Source organism: Pristis pectinata, chromosome 3, assembly GCF_009764475.1.
Source record: "Pristis pectinata isolate sPriPec2 chromosome 3, sPriPec2.1.pri, whole genome shotgun sequence".
In the NCBI taxonomy this organism is placed as follows: domain Eukaryota; kingdom Metazoa; phylum Chordata; class Chondrichthyes; order Rhinopristiformes; family Pristidae; genus Pristis; species Pristis pectinata.
In genome coordinates, this window is record NC_067407.1 from 104,329,289 (window position 1) to 104,344,648 (window position 15,360).

At 38.6% G+C, this 15,360-nt stretch overlaps 1 protein-coding gene across 16 annotated transcripts in view; it reads left to right on the plus strand.

Annotated features, from left to right (window-relative positions):
- The window catches only part of nrxn1a (neurexin 1a), a 1,334,105-nt gene that overhangs the window by 483,183 nt on the left and 835,562 nt on the right, over nt 1-15,360 (plus strand). For all 16 annotated transcript variants that reach the window (XM_052010794.1, XM_052010792.1, XM_052010793.1 and 13 more), the window contains one exon: nt 13,913-14,214. In XM_052010794.1, the coding sequence (XP_051866754.1) occupies nt 13,913-14,214 (302 nt within the window). The remainder of the gene's footprint in view (nt 1-13,912; nt 14,215-15,360) is intronic.

Sequence of the window (15,360 nt, forward strand, 5' to 3'; positions counted from 1 at the left end):
AGGGGCTCAGAAAGAGCCAAGTAAGTAAATAAAGGGGAACTGTCTGAATCAGGTTCCCAGCACTGGCCTGGGACCTGCTTGAGGAATTTCTATTTAACTTTAGGCTTCACAGGTGCAGTAGAAGGTGCCTTCTGCAGGAGTAACCTGCTGTTGGTGCAGGCTGTTCTAGATTGAGTGAAAATCATTGACTTCAGGAAAGGGGGCGGTGTACATACACCTGTCTACATCAATGGTGCTGAGGTTGAGAGGGTTGGCAGCTTCAAGTTCCTGGGAGTGAACATCACCAACAATCTGTCCTGGACAAACCACGTGGATGGCATGGCCAAGAAAGCTCACCAGTGCCTCTGCTTCCTCAGGAGGCTAAAGAAATTTAGTTTGTCCCCTTTGACTCTCACCAACTTTTACCGATGCACTATAGAAAGCATCCTATCAGGATGTATCATGGCTTGGTATGGCAACTGCTCTGCCCAAGATGGCAAGCTGCAGAGAGTTGTGGACACAGCCCAGCGCATCATGGACACCAGTCTCCTCTCCTTGGACTCTGTCTTTACCTCTCGTTGTCTCGTTGAAGCAGCCAGCATAATCAAAGACCCCACCCGCCTGGGACATTCTCTCTTCTCTCCTCTTTCGTCGGGTAGAAGATACAGGAGCCTGAGGGCACGTACCACCAGACTTAAAGACAGCTTCTACCCCACTGTGATAAGACTATTGAACTGTTCCCTTATACAATGAGATGGACTATGACCTATGACTTCATGACCTCACGATCTACCTTGTTGTTACCTTGCACCTTATTGCACTGCACTTTCTCTGTAGCTGTAATACTTTACTCTGTACTGTTATTGTTTTCTTTTTACCTGTACTACATCAATGCACTCTGTACTAACTTGATGTAACTGCACTGTGTAATGAACTGACCTGTAAGATCGGTTTGTAAGACAAGTTTTTCACTGTACCTCGGTACAAGTGACAATAATAAACCAATACCAATACCAAATCTTGGTTGTTGAGTCCAGAGATGTCACTGAGCATGAATGTCGATGTTTGCCTGGTAATCTAATCACTAGATGTTTATTGCTTTCAGTTCTCTGCTTTAATTGCTTGTGTATATGCTAGTCTTCACTTCCTGGAAAATTATTTCAATATAATTTATTTATTTCCCTTTTTAGACTTTATGCTTTACATTATGTGTAGCATAACTTTACACTCAGTGAAGATTATTCAGTCTGATAGATTGAAGAGACTTTCATCCTCATAAACTGTTCAGTGATGCTACACTGGCACAGATATGGGATTAGTAGGAATTTATGCTAACTAACTCCTCAAAGCAATATGGACAACTGAATGCAAGGTTAATGAGGAAAAAGCTATCCAGTTATATCCATAGCAAAATATGAGCCAATGTAATCAAGTATGTAATTGACATCAGTTTTTAACCATTTAAAGTGTACAGCAGTCAGTCCATAAAATAAAACATGTGTTTTCATTTTTGCCTTTATTATTGAAGACAGGAAGCTAGTTATCAATTGAAAGCTATTTTGTTAACACAAATAAAAGCTTGACAAGCAAGTAGTAAGTTGCATTTACTTCTAGAGTCACTTAGGCGTGTTTCCTGCTGATCCTTTAAAGTGGGAAATGAGTTCATCTAAGAAGAAGAATCCAGGTAAAGGAGCAATATTTAACATCATTGGGAAGTTGATCTGTCAGATTGCAACTCATTTTGCATTCTACGATGGAAACAAAAATGGAAGCAGTCTCAGGTTCCTCAAAGTTGACAGTATGGCTCCATGTTATTAAATGTAAAGAGGAGAAAATAAAAATGATGAGTTTTATTCCCTTCAGAATACTTTGTTTAATTGTTTAATACCTCTATCCTTTTGAAAAATGACTAATGGTTCTTGATTTTAATAATATTATGTAATGAGAGTGGTTCAGTGAGAAACACTAATATTATTGGTATTTATTTTTCATTAGCTTTTTATGGAGTATTGAGACAAAGTGAAAACAGAACTTTATTTTTACTCTAATCGTGTTATTTATTTAGCAATGTCATCACTCCCCCACTGTTATTATTCTCACTCATGCTGTTTTGCTTGTGCATGATAGAGTGAGCTTAAGCAAGTGGCACACTGTACTGTATCTCCTATGGTTTCTGACTTCAAGTTGCTCAATGGTTTCCATGGCTAGAATAAGCTGCATGTTGAGCTAAAGGAAGTAACACTTTAGGTATCAAGACAAGCAAAGTTTTTTTTCCTCTGGCAAGGTTCGATGGAAATATCTACAAATGGATAGGCTGGAATACTCATTAAACAGAAAACTTTACCTCATTGTGAAAAACTATATGGTGACATTGCAAGGCATTCTAAACATACTTTGAAGCAGAAATATTATAGCTAAAATTAATGGTGAACGTAACCTTGATGATTATGGGTGAACCTATTTCAGTTGTGAATTGAAATAAGAAAAAAAATTGAGGCTTGGTTATGTGCATATTTCTTATATATGTTTTCATTGCTTGTAAGTATTGCAAACAAAATATCACAACATTGCATGGGTGAATGTTATAATGCAAAAAACCTAAGCACGTCATTTTACAAGAATGGCAAATAATTGTGCCTTGTCATGTAGGGTACTGCCATCATTGAGGATAAGCATGTTTTTGGAGCCACCTACTTTAAGATCCCCATCACCTTTTATGACTTGGTATGATAAGTCTGCAGAGCTTTAATTTAATCTGTTACTTGTGCGATCATTTAGGATTGTTCAATGTTTACAGTATTTGCTTTTTTGTTAATATGTTCTTCTGCCCTGCAACTTCACTCATTTTTAGATATGCCTGGTGCTGCTGCTGGCTTGCACTTCTGTATTCCACACTGAATTCACTTGAACCACTTCCACCTGTTTTCCACCAGGTGTATAAACATAAACTCACTCATTTTTGCAGCTGCAAACCAGTGAGTTACCAGGGTGCAAATGTAGATGACATTTTTTGACAATACTTCTTTGTTAGAGGAATTGTATTCAAGTCAGTAACTTAAAAGGAAGAATGTTCTGTTATATTTCCATGTTTGCCTCTATACTTTTATGGGAAGATAGTGGTCTGGTTACTGATACTCTTTAGTTTTCCTCACATTTTGTTCTTTAAACTTACTTCATTCAGAAATAGCTTGGGAGTCAACAAATTTCATTGCAGTGAAGGGAATTGGGAGTGCTGCACAAAAGGCTATTGTTGATGTGACTGCCAAAGGAAAAAAATCTAGATCAATATCTTTTGCGAGCAGATGATAGGCAGAGATAGTTTTCAAATTTAGAAAAGGCTGAAATTTAATTCATGTGGACTTTGTTCTCAGTGCCTGTGCACAGAGTACAATATGATAAGATGATGTGAAGATAAGTAAGCAGGTGGACTGGTAGCAGATGATATATGTTGGCCTGGATTTTGCTAGTAAATGCTGATTGTTCTACATAGAAATGTTGGCATTTGAGACACCCATGTGAATGGAGATGTCCTGAACTTAAAAGGCGAGCCCCACTGGCAGTTCCCAGCTGCACTTCACCTTGGAAACTGTATGGTATCCACTGGTAGAGAAGGAGATCCTGTGCAGAATCTGTGAGCCCATTCATTTCACACATGAGAAAGAAAGGTAAAAATAACTACTTTTTAAAACAAAATATTACTATTTAAAATATTGAAGCAAACATAAATGTTTCTATTCATTTTTAACTTGACTTTGTCTTCTTAACTATTTTTTATACATTGTTCATTTTATTTTTAATATTTCTTTAACATTTCTGAATGTTGCAGACATTCAAAAAACATTGTAAAACCTTGACAGCTTTGGTAGAGGGCAAAGCTTTGGGCAGACGTCCACTCTGTCAGGCTTCCAGTGGAGATTTGTGAGTGTGGCTTGTACTGCCTACCCATGTCTGCCAAGTCCACTCGACCTAATTGTAGGCAGTGTGAATATGGGAGCTGAGAATGGACAGGTCTACTCATGAAACCTAAGCTAATATATGAACCAATGCTTATACATTGGAGTGGATGTTTTCCTTATGTAAGTGAACCATTTAAACCAAACTCAAGAGGGTGGTGATCTGGTGATAGATGTATAACTCCTGTCACGATAGAAATCAAACCTAAAATGCAGTAGGGTATTTATTCTATGGCCTTTTAGTCTGGCTGAATGCACCAAGCATCCACGCCTAATGCTGACTGAATATCCTTACCGTGATCTGCATCTCCCCGTTGCCAGTCACTTCAACTCTCCCTCCTACACTATCACTGATATGTCAGTCCTCGGCCTCCTCCACTGCCAGGAGAATTCCAAGCACAACCTGGAGGAAAAGAACCTCATTTTCCATCTTGGAACCTTGCAGCCTAACGGCATGAACATTGAATTCTCCCACTTTTAGTAATTCCCACCCCCCTTCCCCACAACCCCCCCCCCCACCATGCTTCTTCTCTTCTTCCCTTTCCTAGCCTATTTCTTTCTACCTTTTTTTTCCTTTCTCTCCTTACGTTTGACCCATCCCCCAGTGGATCTGCTCTCTCCTCCTCCCCCGGACCTGCCTGTCACTATCTCTTACCTGCATCGACCTATCACCACCTTGTGCCCACCCCGTCTCCCCTCTTTTGTCAACCTATCACTGCTCTGCTTTTCCCTCCTATTTGTTGGGCTTCCCCTTTTCCTATCTTCAGTCGTGAAGAAGGGTCCTGTCCTGAAACGTTGACCACCTGCTTTTCTCCACAGATGCTTCTTGGCCTGCTGAGTTCCTCCAGCATCATCGTGTTTTTCATCCTTCAAATAAAGCCTATTTGCACTCATAATTCCAACATGGAAATCAAGATGTCTTACCCATCAAGCCAAACTTCTGCATCCAAATCCAGAAACTGTTGAGCATTGGTAGTGATTTTGAACTTCTAGTTTTCTGGTGCTCCTGTGGCCTAAGGAGAAAACCCTGGAACTTTTTCCTCCAGGCTTTCTTTCTCCAAAGTTCCTCTCAAACCTTGCTGCCTCCCTTTATGACCACTTTCATTAATGTCAGGGATCCTTCTTTCTGATATCTATGACAGTCTTCAGCCTCATGACCTCCATTTCTGGGAGATGTTGCAAGTAACTTGGCATTTTAGAGTGGTTAATAAGATACAAAGAACCTCAACATAATATTTAAATGACAGATACAGGTTAGCTATCCTGCCACTACGAAAACCAGAATTTGAAAAAGGCAGATTTTGTTCCATATGCTTATTTTTTTTTCTGTTTACCTTCTAACCCAACCCTGATCCATTCAGCTTTGGATGTTGAGATTCAGCCTAAAATATCAAGATCTTTCACTGAAAGGTGTCTTTATATGATTCTTTTGTTCCATAAGCCTGATTATGGTACTCAGAAATAGAGGTAATTCTTTTATTTGATCTGCATCACGATTGCAAGCCTTTCTTGCTTTTTGCACAGGGAAGTGCAGAGTGTGTGCATTAATATGCTGGCAGGGCTTTGTGTTTCATAACTGCAATGCCCAAAAGATAATTAGCCGCATTCACTGTTAATGATTGGTTTTCTGTGTTTATTTAGAATCAGATTTTTACATCAACAGTCATTGGCAGAAACCTCAAGGAATAGGAAATGGTTTATAAAATGCTGGTGATTGGTGAAGATATTAGTCAGGGTAAAAGAAAACATTAATTGACAATTCTACTGAGAAGTAGCTTTTAGGACATCTGATAAATGAATGCCCACCAGTCATTGTGATCTTCTGCATGCTAAACATAGGGGTACTGAGGTACTTGTAGATTTCCTCCTTTAGGGGAATAATTTATGTCCCAAGGTGATTTTTTTTTAAAAAGGCAGATGAAAGCTATAAAATCTATACAGCCTATCTGCGTTTTTAATATATATAGAACATATAAACTGTAATATATATAATGAAATAAAGACTACAATTTGTGGTTACATTTGTGAGATTCATCAGGACTATTCCTTATTTATAAATGTGTTCTTGGAAAGAAGCAAGTTAGTGGTAATTCATCTGCGGAGAAAATGGAGAGAAGGTGGTGTTAGGTAATAAATTGTAGAATTAATGATGAATCGGGCAATACATGTTAGGTTTCATACATAAGACAAGTCGAAAGGAGCTTATACTTGCACAGAGATTGCTGAAAGAAGCTGTGTACGCAAACAAATTGACTCAGAAGCAAGTCCACATGTCCTCTGGCTTTGCAAGGAGTAGTTACTGATAGCTGAGGGTGAGAAGGACCATTCTCTTGCTGATGAATGGTAGGAAAGTTCCTACATCAAGCCCGGAGAGAGGTGGCTGAGATCACCAGTTCTGGAATCTGTGTACCTGGAGTCAAATGTTGGCAGTCTCTGAGTTAAGTTAGTTCCTGAAATTTAAAACTACTTCTGTATACATTGCAGGAAGGGACAGTCAGACTCACTGACTGTGAAGGATGATAGCTGATTGAAAAACATCTAACCTTCATCCAAGTTGTTCACTTAAATTTTATGAGTGAGAGGAGATAAAAGGTGGGGGGGGGGGGAGAAAAAGCATTTTTATAACTTATACTAATAATTAAACACTGAGGAAATATTGGTCTGAATTTTGAAGCTATGGGTATTCAGAGTTACTCAGGAGTAAATTGGAGAGCAACTTGCGGTTTCAGCATGTGCGCAGTTTAATGTGGAAACCAAGAAGTTGCGGTCCGATTTGCTCTGCTCCTCTACAAGTATTACTACGTGGTCACTGAATGAGAGAGTCAGCATTCATATAATGAAGGATGGGAATTTGTTGCATCTCTTGCCTTTTGGATAGCACAAGAAGTTAGTGATGGTCTCTGCAATTGTATGTGAAATTTTAACTGCATGATAAATCGTATTTATTATCAAACAACCAGTTCAGCATTAAAAAATCATGTTTTACAATTTGGGAGTTTACTTCATTCTTTCAGACTTTAATTACTGATGGAGCTTTCAAAATACTTCTTTTGTAACTATTAGATTGCTCCTTTAAACCATATTTATTTCCTTCCATATTTTGGTTTACGTCCATAGTTTGATACGGAATTAAATATTCTAACTTAAACTCCCTGGTTTAGTCTTTGTGTCCCTCAATAAGATTTCACCAGTTGGTTTGGATGAAGAGACAAGCAACTGTTTTCCCTTTGTCATTTAAGTCCCAGATTCCCTGTTCATGGCAACATGCTGCAATACATTCCCAACCTTAACTCACTGTGCAAAGGTCCACAAAAAAAGGTCTGTTGTCAGTTCTAGGCATAATGAATGGTGAGTGTGTTCATTCACTGCTGTCATCAAACTCTGGGCTATTTTCTCTGGTGAATTTTTGCAGGTTATCTGCCCAGTTTTACATCACAGTGTTTTGTTCCCATGGCTCTGAAACATCCTTGAGGCAATCCTCTTGGTTTAATTATTTTTCTTTGTGTAGAGCATGGTCTTTATTTACTCATTATATCAACTTCTTTCCCAATTTATTAAAGTCATTAATATTTTAAGATGTATTAGAATCCTCCTTCAGTTTTATTCATGATTGTGTTATTTGCTGTTTATAATTGTTTCCATCATTTTTGTTACGTATTATAGTCAGGTCTATTCACAGACATAAGTGTTCCGGCTTGGTGTAGCTTTTCTGTAGCTGGCACCTAATATCATTCAGCAATAAATCAGAGGAGTTCTGAACTGAATCTCTGCATGAGCCATGCATAAAGCAATAACTGCCCCTGCTTAAATTTGAACCTGATATTTGCAAATTGCTTTCCTTTTGTTCTTGCAAAGATTGATGCAATCAAGTGTAGATTCCAAGCAATTTGTTTTTTGTCAAAACTGTTAAACATATAACACAGAAGGATATTGGGAATGGTATATCCACACTGATGCACCTAGTATTGGTCCAGACATTCCTGGCCATACCACATTGCTCAATCTCTCTTTGCACCTGCACTTTTTCCAGATGTGAGGTATAAAAAGAGCCCCGATTATTTTTGGTTCTTTGTTTGTTTTCTGAATCACTACATGAATAAAGATTTTCTAGGATAACTCTTAGCCAACCACAGTTAGCTGATTTAATTTCTCAGGATGCCATTTTAGGTCAGTATAAATCCAAAAGCAAAGCTGTAATTTCTGATGAAGAGATAAGTATTTAAAAGAGTTTGATGGACTAGACATTTAAAAGAAAAGTGAATCCATTTTCAGGGGTGCCAAAAGCAAAATCCGAAATCTCTCCTCTGAAACTCCACTAATCTGCTATCCGGCTAATCAGAAATGCCAACATCTGACTACTTGGGACCATAAAGACCTCCTAGGACTTGTAGAGCTGACTGGTTGCTATGCTGTGTGGGCTGAATTGGTTGTGCTGTGTGCTGTGTATAATCAGTGTAATACAATCTGTAGCTAACTTGTTGCATTGAATTTGCACGGCCAGTAACGACTGTGATGCAATCATACCATTTTATCAATTTTCTTAGCTTAAAATTGGTACAGAAAAGCTTAAAATTACTAAAAGAGAAAATGTATTGCAATAAAGCTCTAATAATCTTCAGAGACTTTGGTAGTGTTGGACTGGCGGATTTTTCAGATTATTGGGTGTTATTCCCAGTAATACAAGATGTTACATAGTATTATAGTAAATTTTCCAATGAATCCAGTGAGTTTACAGGGAGTGTGGGAAACAAGATCCTGATGACTTTAAAGGGAACACAGGGAAATGGGGTCCAGTGTGTTCATAGAAAGCACGGGAAACGGCCCCAGTGTGTTTAAAGAAGCCTAGGAAACAGCTGTGGTCAGATTAAAGAGATTGTTGGAAACAGTGAAGCAGATACAAATTAGCAGGATTTCAGAATAGTGAGATAGTGGATTATCAGAGTTTTACTGTACTGTGATTGGAATGTTTCCAAGTGGCTAAGTAACTTAGCAGTAAGATCTTCACTTGGGTTTATACCATTGGGCTTTTGCATTAATTCCTTGCTAAAGCAAAATGTATGCACACTATTCACTGATACAGACCGCAACAGTACTGACAACTGTGCATAAAATGTCCCATTAGATATATTTAGTTTCTTTCTTTAAAAACTCACAAGTATTAGGATTTCTATTACGAATCCCAGCTGTTGGACTGAATGAAAAAACAATTAGTAACAAAATAATGACCACAAAAGCCTGCCACTCTAAGTAGCAACAGCAAAAAAAAGCTGTAGATGAGGCTTTAACACTGTTGATGAATTTAATCAACTTTTGCCCACAGCTGACTGCCCTAGAAATACTTACATGATTTGAAAGTGGTATTGTATGTCATTTAAATATGATTAGAAAACACCCACCTCTTTATTGTGGGTGTTTGCTGCTTTTGGCCAAGCAATAATAAGCATTCTACATAAATAGAAGTCACTCATTAAACCCATCTTTTCTTTTTCTATCTATTTTAGTTCAGTCCTATTTGGGACATAAACACCACAAGAGTATTCTCTATGTGATGCCATGAAGATGTTGTGATTGTATTCAGTGGTATCTTGGCACAATGAAATGATATTTAACAGATATCCCGTATCGTTACTGGAATAGCTAAATACTAAATTACCTTAATGCTTTGCTGTATTGAAGCAAATATAGATGGAAATTGTCATTGTTGTATTTTATGGATTTTTATGAAATATTTATGGTCTGAAAAATGAAAACATTGTTGTTCTTTATACTACTGTACTAAAATCATCTCCCACTCTTCATTACTGTGGTTACTGATAAAAATGAGCATAATCCATCTCATTTTCCAAGATACCCTGGAATGTCCTACGGTGATAATCTGAGTATTTGCACAGAGGTGTAATCACAGGGAATTTTGCTGGCTTGATCAAATGGAGAAAAATTACAAATCTGATTGTGTAAATTATAGTCGAATGTTTAAGCAATCATTATTTACCTTATAACTCCGAGACCTAGGACTCAACACCTCCCTCTGTAACTGGATCCTTGACTTTCTAACAAACAGACCACAATCAGTGAGGATAGGCAGCAATACCTCTGACATGATTATTCTCAACACTGGTGCCCCACAAGGCTGCGTCCTCAGCCCTCTACTCTACTCCCTATACACACACGACTGTGTGGCCAGATTCTGCTCTAACTCCATCTACAAGTTTGCAGATGATACCGCCGTTGTAGGCCGTATCTCAAACAGCGATGAGTCAGAGTACAGGAAGGAGATAGAGGGCTTAGTAGAATGGTGTCATGACAACAACCTTTCCCTCAATGTCAACAAAAGAGCTGGTCATTGACTTCAGGAAAGGGGGCGTTGTACATGCACCTGTCTACATCAATGGTGCCGAGGTTGAGAGGGTTGAGAGCTTCAAGTTCCTGGGAGTGAACATGACCAACAGCCTGTCCTGGTGAAATCACATTGATGCCACGGCCAAGAAAGCTCACCAGTGCCTCTACTTCCTCAGGAGGCTAAAGAAATTTGGTTTGTCCCTTTTGACTCTCACCAGCTTTTACCGATGCACCATAGAAAGCATCCTATCTGGATGTATCATGGCTTGGTACGGCAACTGCTCTGCCCAGGACCGCAAGAAGCTGCAGAGAGTTGTGGACACAGCCCAGCGTGTCACGGACACCAGCCTCCCCTCCTTGGACTCTGTCTTTATCTCTCGTTGTCTTGGTGTAGCAGCCAGCATAATCAAAGACCCCACCCACCCGGGACATTCTCTCTTCTCTCCTCTTCCATCGGGTAGAAGATACAGGAGCCTGAGGGCATGTACCACCAGACTTAAAGACAGCTTCTATCCCACTGTGATAAGACTATTGAACAGTTCCCTTATACAATGAGATGGACTATGACCTCACGATCTACCTTGTTGTGACCTTGCACCTTATTGCACTGCACTTTCTCTGTAGCTGTGACATATTACTCTGTACTGTTATTGTTTTTACCTGTACTACTTCAATGCACTCTGTACTAACCCAATATAACTGCACTGTGTAATGAATTGACCTGTACGATCAGTTTGTAAGACAAGCTTTTCACTGTACCTCGGTACAAGTGACAATAATAAGTCAATACCAATACCACTACCAAAACCAATACCAATACCAACTATTCATTACTGAGAGGAACTTCATGAAGTAACATTGCTTGCAGCATACCAAATGTGCTCAAACAATTTTCTCCTATGTACTTTGGAAAATCTGAATATAAAATGCAAAAAAAATTCTCTATTTCATGCAGCAGTCTTATGATTTTTATTATCACATATTTCAACTGTGTGTTAGTTTATTTTTTGGTCTGCCTAGCTTCAACTAGTCTCATCTTTTAATATTATTATTTGAACTCAAACTTTGTCAGTTCACGTCTCACTCAAGAACTAAAATATATAATCTGGGCTCAAATTTCATTTTTGCACTGAAGGAATACACTTACCAGAATAAAACTTTAATAGAACTCCAACTGGTTTCTGTAAACTTGCTAAAAGGTCCCAAATTTCTGCCAACATTCCTCCCATATATATAAAAAAAACTAGCTGATGGGTTATTCAGTAATTTACTGTGCAAGGAACGTTGTGCCAAGCAAATTGTTTTGATGCACCTGCACCAATAGTGACTACATTTCAAAAACAACTGGGCCAGATTGTGCACTCTTCCTCCCACCACCCTAACTCCCACTGCCTGAAATCACTGCTAGTACATAGTTGGGGTGGGAAAGGCCTATCTTCCACAGGTTTAAGTAGGGTATACAGAATGGCCTCCCCCTAAATATATCTGTGCTATTTGTTTCATCCACACTCTGTGGTAATGAGTTCCACATTCTCACCACACTTTGGGTGAAGAAGTTTCTTCCGAATTCCCTGTTTGATTTCTTGTCAATTGCCTTATATTAATGGCCTGCACTTATACTCTTCCACATAAGTGGAAACTTTCCCTGCAACTATTCCATCAAAACTCTTCATAACATTAAAGACCTCTGCCAGGGTAGCCCTCAGCCCTGGTCTCTCCAAGAGAAGAGCAGCTTTGTCTGTGTATCCTTGTTGGTGTGAAGGATTCCAAACTCTGGTGTTGTGGTCTGAACTGTAGTAGGGCCTTGATTGGTGCACTGAGGAGACCGTTTCCCAGAGCACCCTGTGAAAGACCTGCCCCAGACTTGGCCAGGTACAAAAGATATACGTCATTTAATTTTTTTAACTCTATATGTCATTTAAGAATTATTAAAATTGAAATAAAATATGGTTTACTTAAGCGCACATAATGAAAGAGAAGTAATTTTCCTTGCCTCACATCCATAGCCCTGTAATTCTCATTGAAATTAATGGGTTTCCTGGATTTTGAACCAAGTTTTACCCATTGCTAAATCTAAGAGGGGATTCATCAGTGTAAATGCAGGGGAACTCAGCAAAATTGGACCCTTTTGCTGGGCTCCATGTGTTATGGATCTCTCAATAAATCCAGGACTTCCACTTCTAACAGCACACTAACATAAATCTCAGACTTGTTTTCATTTACCATCTACATCAAGGTCATTATTTTTTTAAGGAAGCTTGAATGTCCTGACAACATGAAATGGTTGCTTTTCTATTCTTTATGTACTGAAAATCATTTGTGACTTCCAACAAACTTTTCATCTTAACAATTAAAATAGCTTCAACTTTGCCAGAATAATTGTTTTTTTGGCTTTAAATGTGAAATTGCAGCTAATTGCAAAATGGGGAATTGAAAAATGGGGAAATTTGCCAAAAAGTAATAAAATATATATTTTATGTCGTGACTATGACTGCCCAGCCTCCAAGCATGCACAAACTCTTTCCTGGGAAGTAGTTTTTTTTTCTGCATGTTCACTTTGTGTTTTCAATTTTTGCCCATCTCTAAATGCTCTTGCGTTGGTGGTGCCTTGAATCACTGCAAATCTTCTGGGTAAAGTTGCTCCCACAATGCTGTTGTGTGGAGAGTTCCAAGAATTAGCCTCAGCAACAGTGAAGGAATGGCGATATATCAACCAGTCAAGATGGTATGTGACATGGAGGAGAACCTAAAAGTAGTGATATTCCCTTGTACCTGCTGCCCTTGCCCTTCTAGGTGTTAGAGATCACAGGTTTTGGAGATACTGTCAAGGTAGCCTTAGTAATTGCAGTACCATAGAAACAGGAGTGAATAGCTGTGGTGATGGTTTGGGTATTGTCAGGTGCGTTTCTTTGTCCTGTCTGCTCTTGTACGACTTGATGGTTGTTGGTACAGCACTTATTCAGGCAAGCAGTTATTCTGTCACAACTATGACTTGTTTTGCAGATGTCGTGATACCATACATAAAAAGGCAGAAACTGGTGTAATTAGATTGCAGAAGCATGGTCTTCAAAAAATTATTTTCTGATTTGAAACTACCTTTGGGTCCATTTGCTAGAGCATTGGTACTCCACCACATTATAGTTCAAACAGAAACAAACTCTTGTGTTCTTTCTTGGGATTTGAGAGATCAATGAAAGCAAGAAGGTTAGGATTTCCAAGGCTTGAGTGTTGTTAAGTAATATATCAGTATGTTTTTTTCTTGTGATGTAGTAAATTTTGAGAGGTTTTTGATGAAGGGGAAATAAATAGCATCTGCAATTTTTTTGTTCTGGAACATTTTAATTATTGTATTATAAATATGACCTAGAGAGAAAGCTGAAATTCCTTATGTCAGAATGGTCAAAATTTTGTGATTGAGTCACAAAATGTAATGCAGTAACTGGAATTTTATATAAAAGATTTTCACTTTGAAATTCAAAAGATGAATATATTATTTTACAAGATTGTGAATGGGTTTTGTTCAATCTCAATAGTCTGTAATGCTTTTCATCCTAGACACATTTTTTGCACAATACGTGTAATTTTGTTGCTCTTTGAACATAATTGCCGACTGCACATCATTCCTTCTTTATGTTTTTCAGGAAGAGAAGAACACGTTGCAACCTTTAAAGGATCAGAATACTTCTGCTATGACTTGTCACAGAATCCAATCCAGAGTAGCAGCGATGAAATAACATTATCATTCAGAACCCTTCAAAGGAATGGTCTGATGCTTCATACAGGGAAATCTGCAGATTATGTAAATCTGGCTTTGAAAGATGGTGCAGTCTCACTGGTCATTAATTTGGGGTCAGGAGCGTTTGAAGCTTTGGTGGAACCTGTGAATGGAAAATTTAATGACAATGCCTGGCATGATGTGAAAGTAACCCGGAACCTCCGTCAGGTAACAGTACAAAGGGTGATGTGGAAAATATGGGACCAGTTTTTATTTTGTGTGTGGCAGAAAAATAAATTTTATTGCACACATTTACAAATTAATTATCCCAAACTAAATATAATTAAATTATTTCTTTTTAAGTTAAACTAAATTGGATATGACAAATTTATTAGTTATGTTTTTTTCTGAATTCCCAGGTTAGCTATTTTAAATTACCCGAGCAAATGCAGATCCAGAATTATACTAATGGTTAGAAGATCAGTGGAATCTGTCAAAAGGGATGAAAGCTGATTCATGTTGATTTCTGTGAAGCAAAAAAAATCCATAAAAGAGATACCCAATTTGTGCACTTTACCTAAGATGTTCACACGTTGCACATGAGCACATGAAAACCAAAATCTGCAAATGCTGGAAATCCAAGATAAGAACAGAAAATGCTGGAAATACTTCACCAGGTCAGGCTGCACCTGTGGGAAGAGAAACATCGTTAATGTATCAGGTTGAAGTCCCTTTGTCAGAAGGGGAAGGCAACAAAGGAAGCTTGTTAAACTTCAGGGAGGGCGGGGAAGGAGGGATGGCTCTGAGAAGGTAAAACCAGGGTGACCATGGCGATAAATTGCAGACAACCTATCAGAGGCATTCACCCACCCCCCCCCACCCCACCCCTCTGTAGTTTAACAAGCTTCTTTTGCCTCCCTTGCAATTCTGACATAGGGTCTTCAACCAGAAATGTTAACTCTGTTTCTCTTCCAATGGATGTGACATGACCTGCTGAGCACTTCCAGAATTTTCGGTTTTTGTTGTATATGAGCAGGTTTGTTCGCTTGGATTTTTTTTTCTTTATTATGAAATTTAGCTAAGTTAGTAATAATGGTCTTGGAGTAAGTACAGCAAAGTGGTTATAACCATTCCCACTCACTGGAAATCAATTTGCAGTTAATGTTGCCCATTTTACTTACCCACTCCAGGACTACCTGGAGTCAATCATTACAAATGTTTGCCTCCTTGATTAGCAAATCAAAAAGGCACGGGGTTAAAGCCAGCAACGTTCCCCCTAGCTTTTTGCAGAGTCCCAATGGAATGGAAAACCAGCCAGAGCCAAAAGTAGTCCAAACAAGAGAAATCCATGTTAGTACGGGAGGATCAAGCATG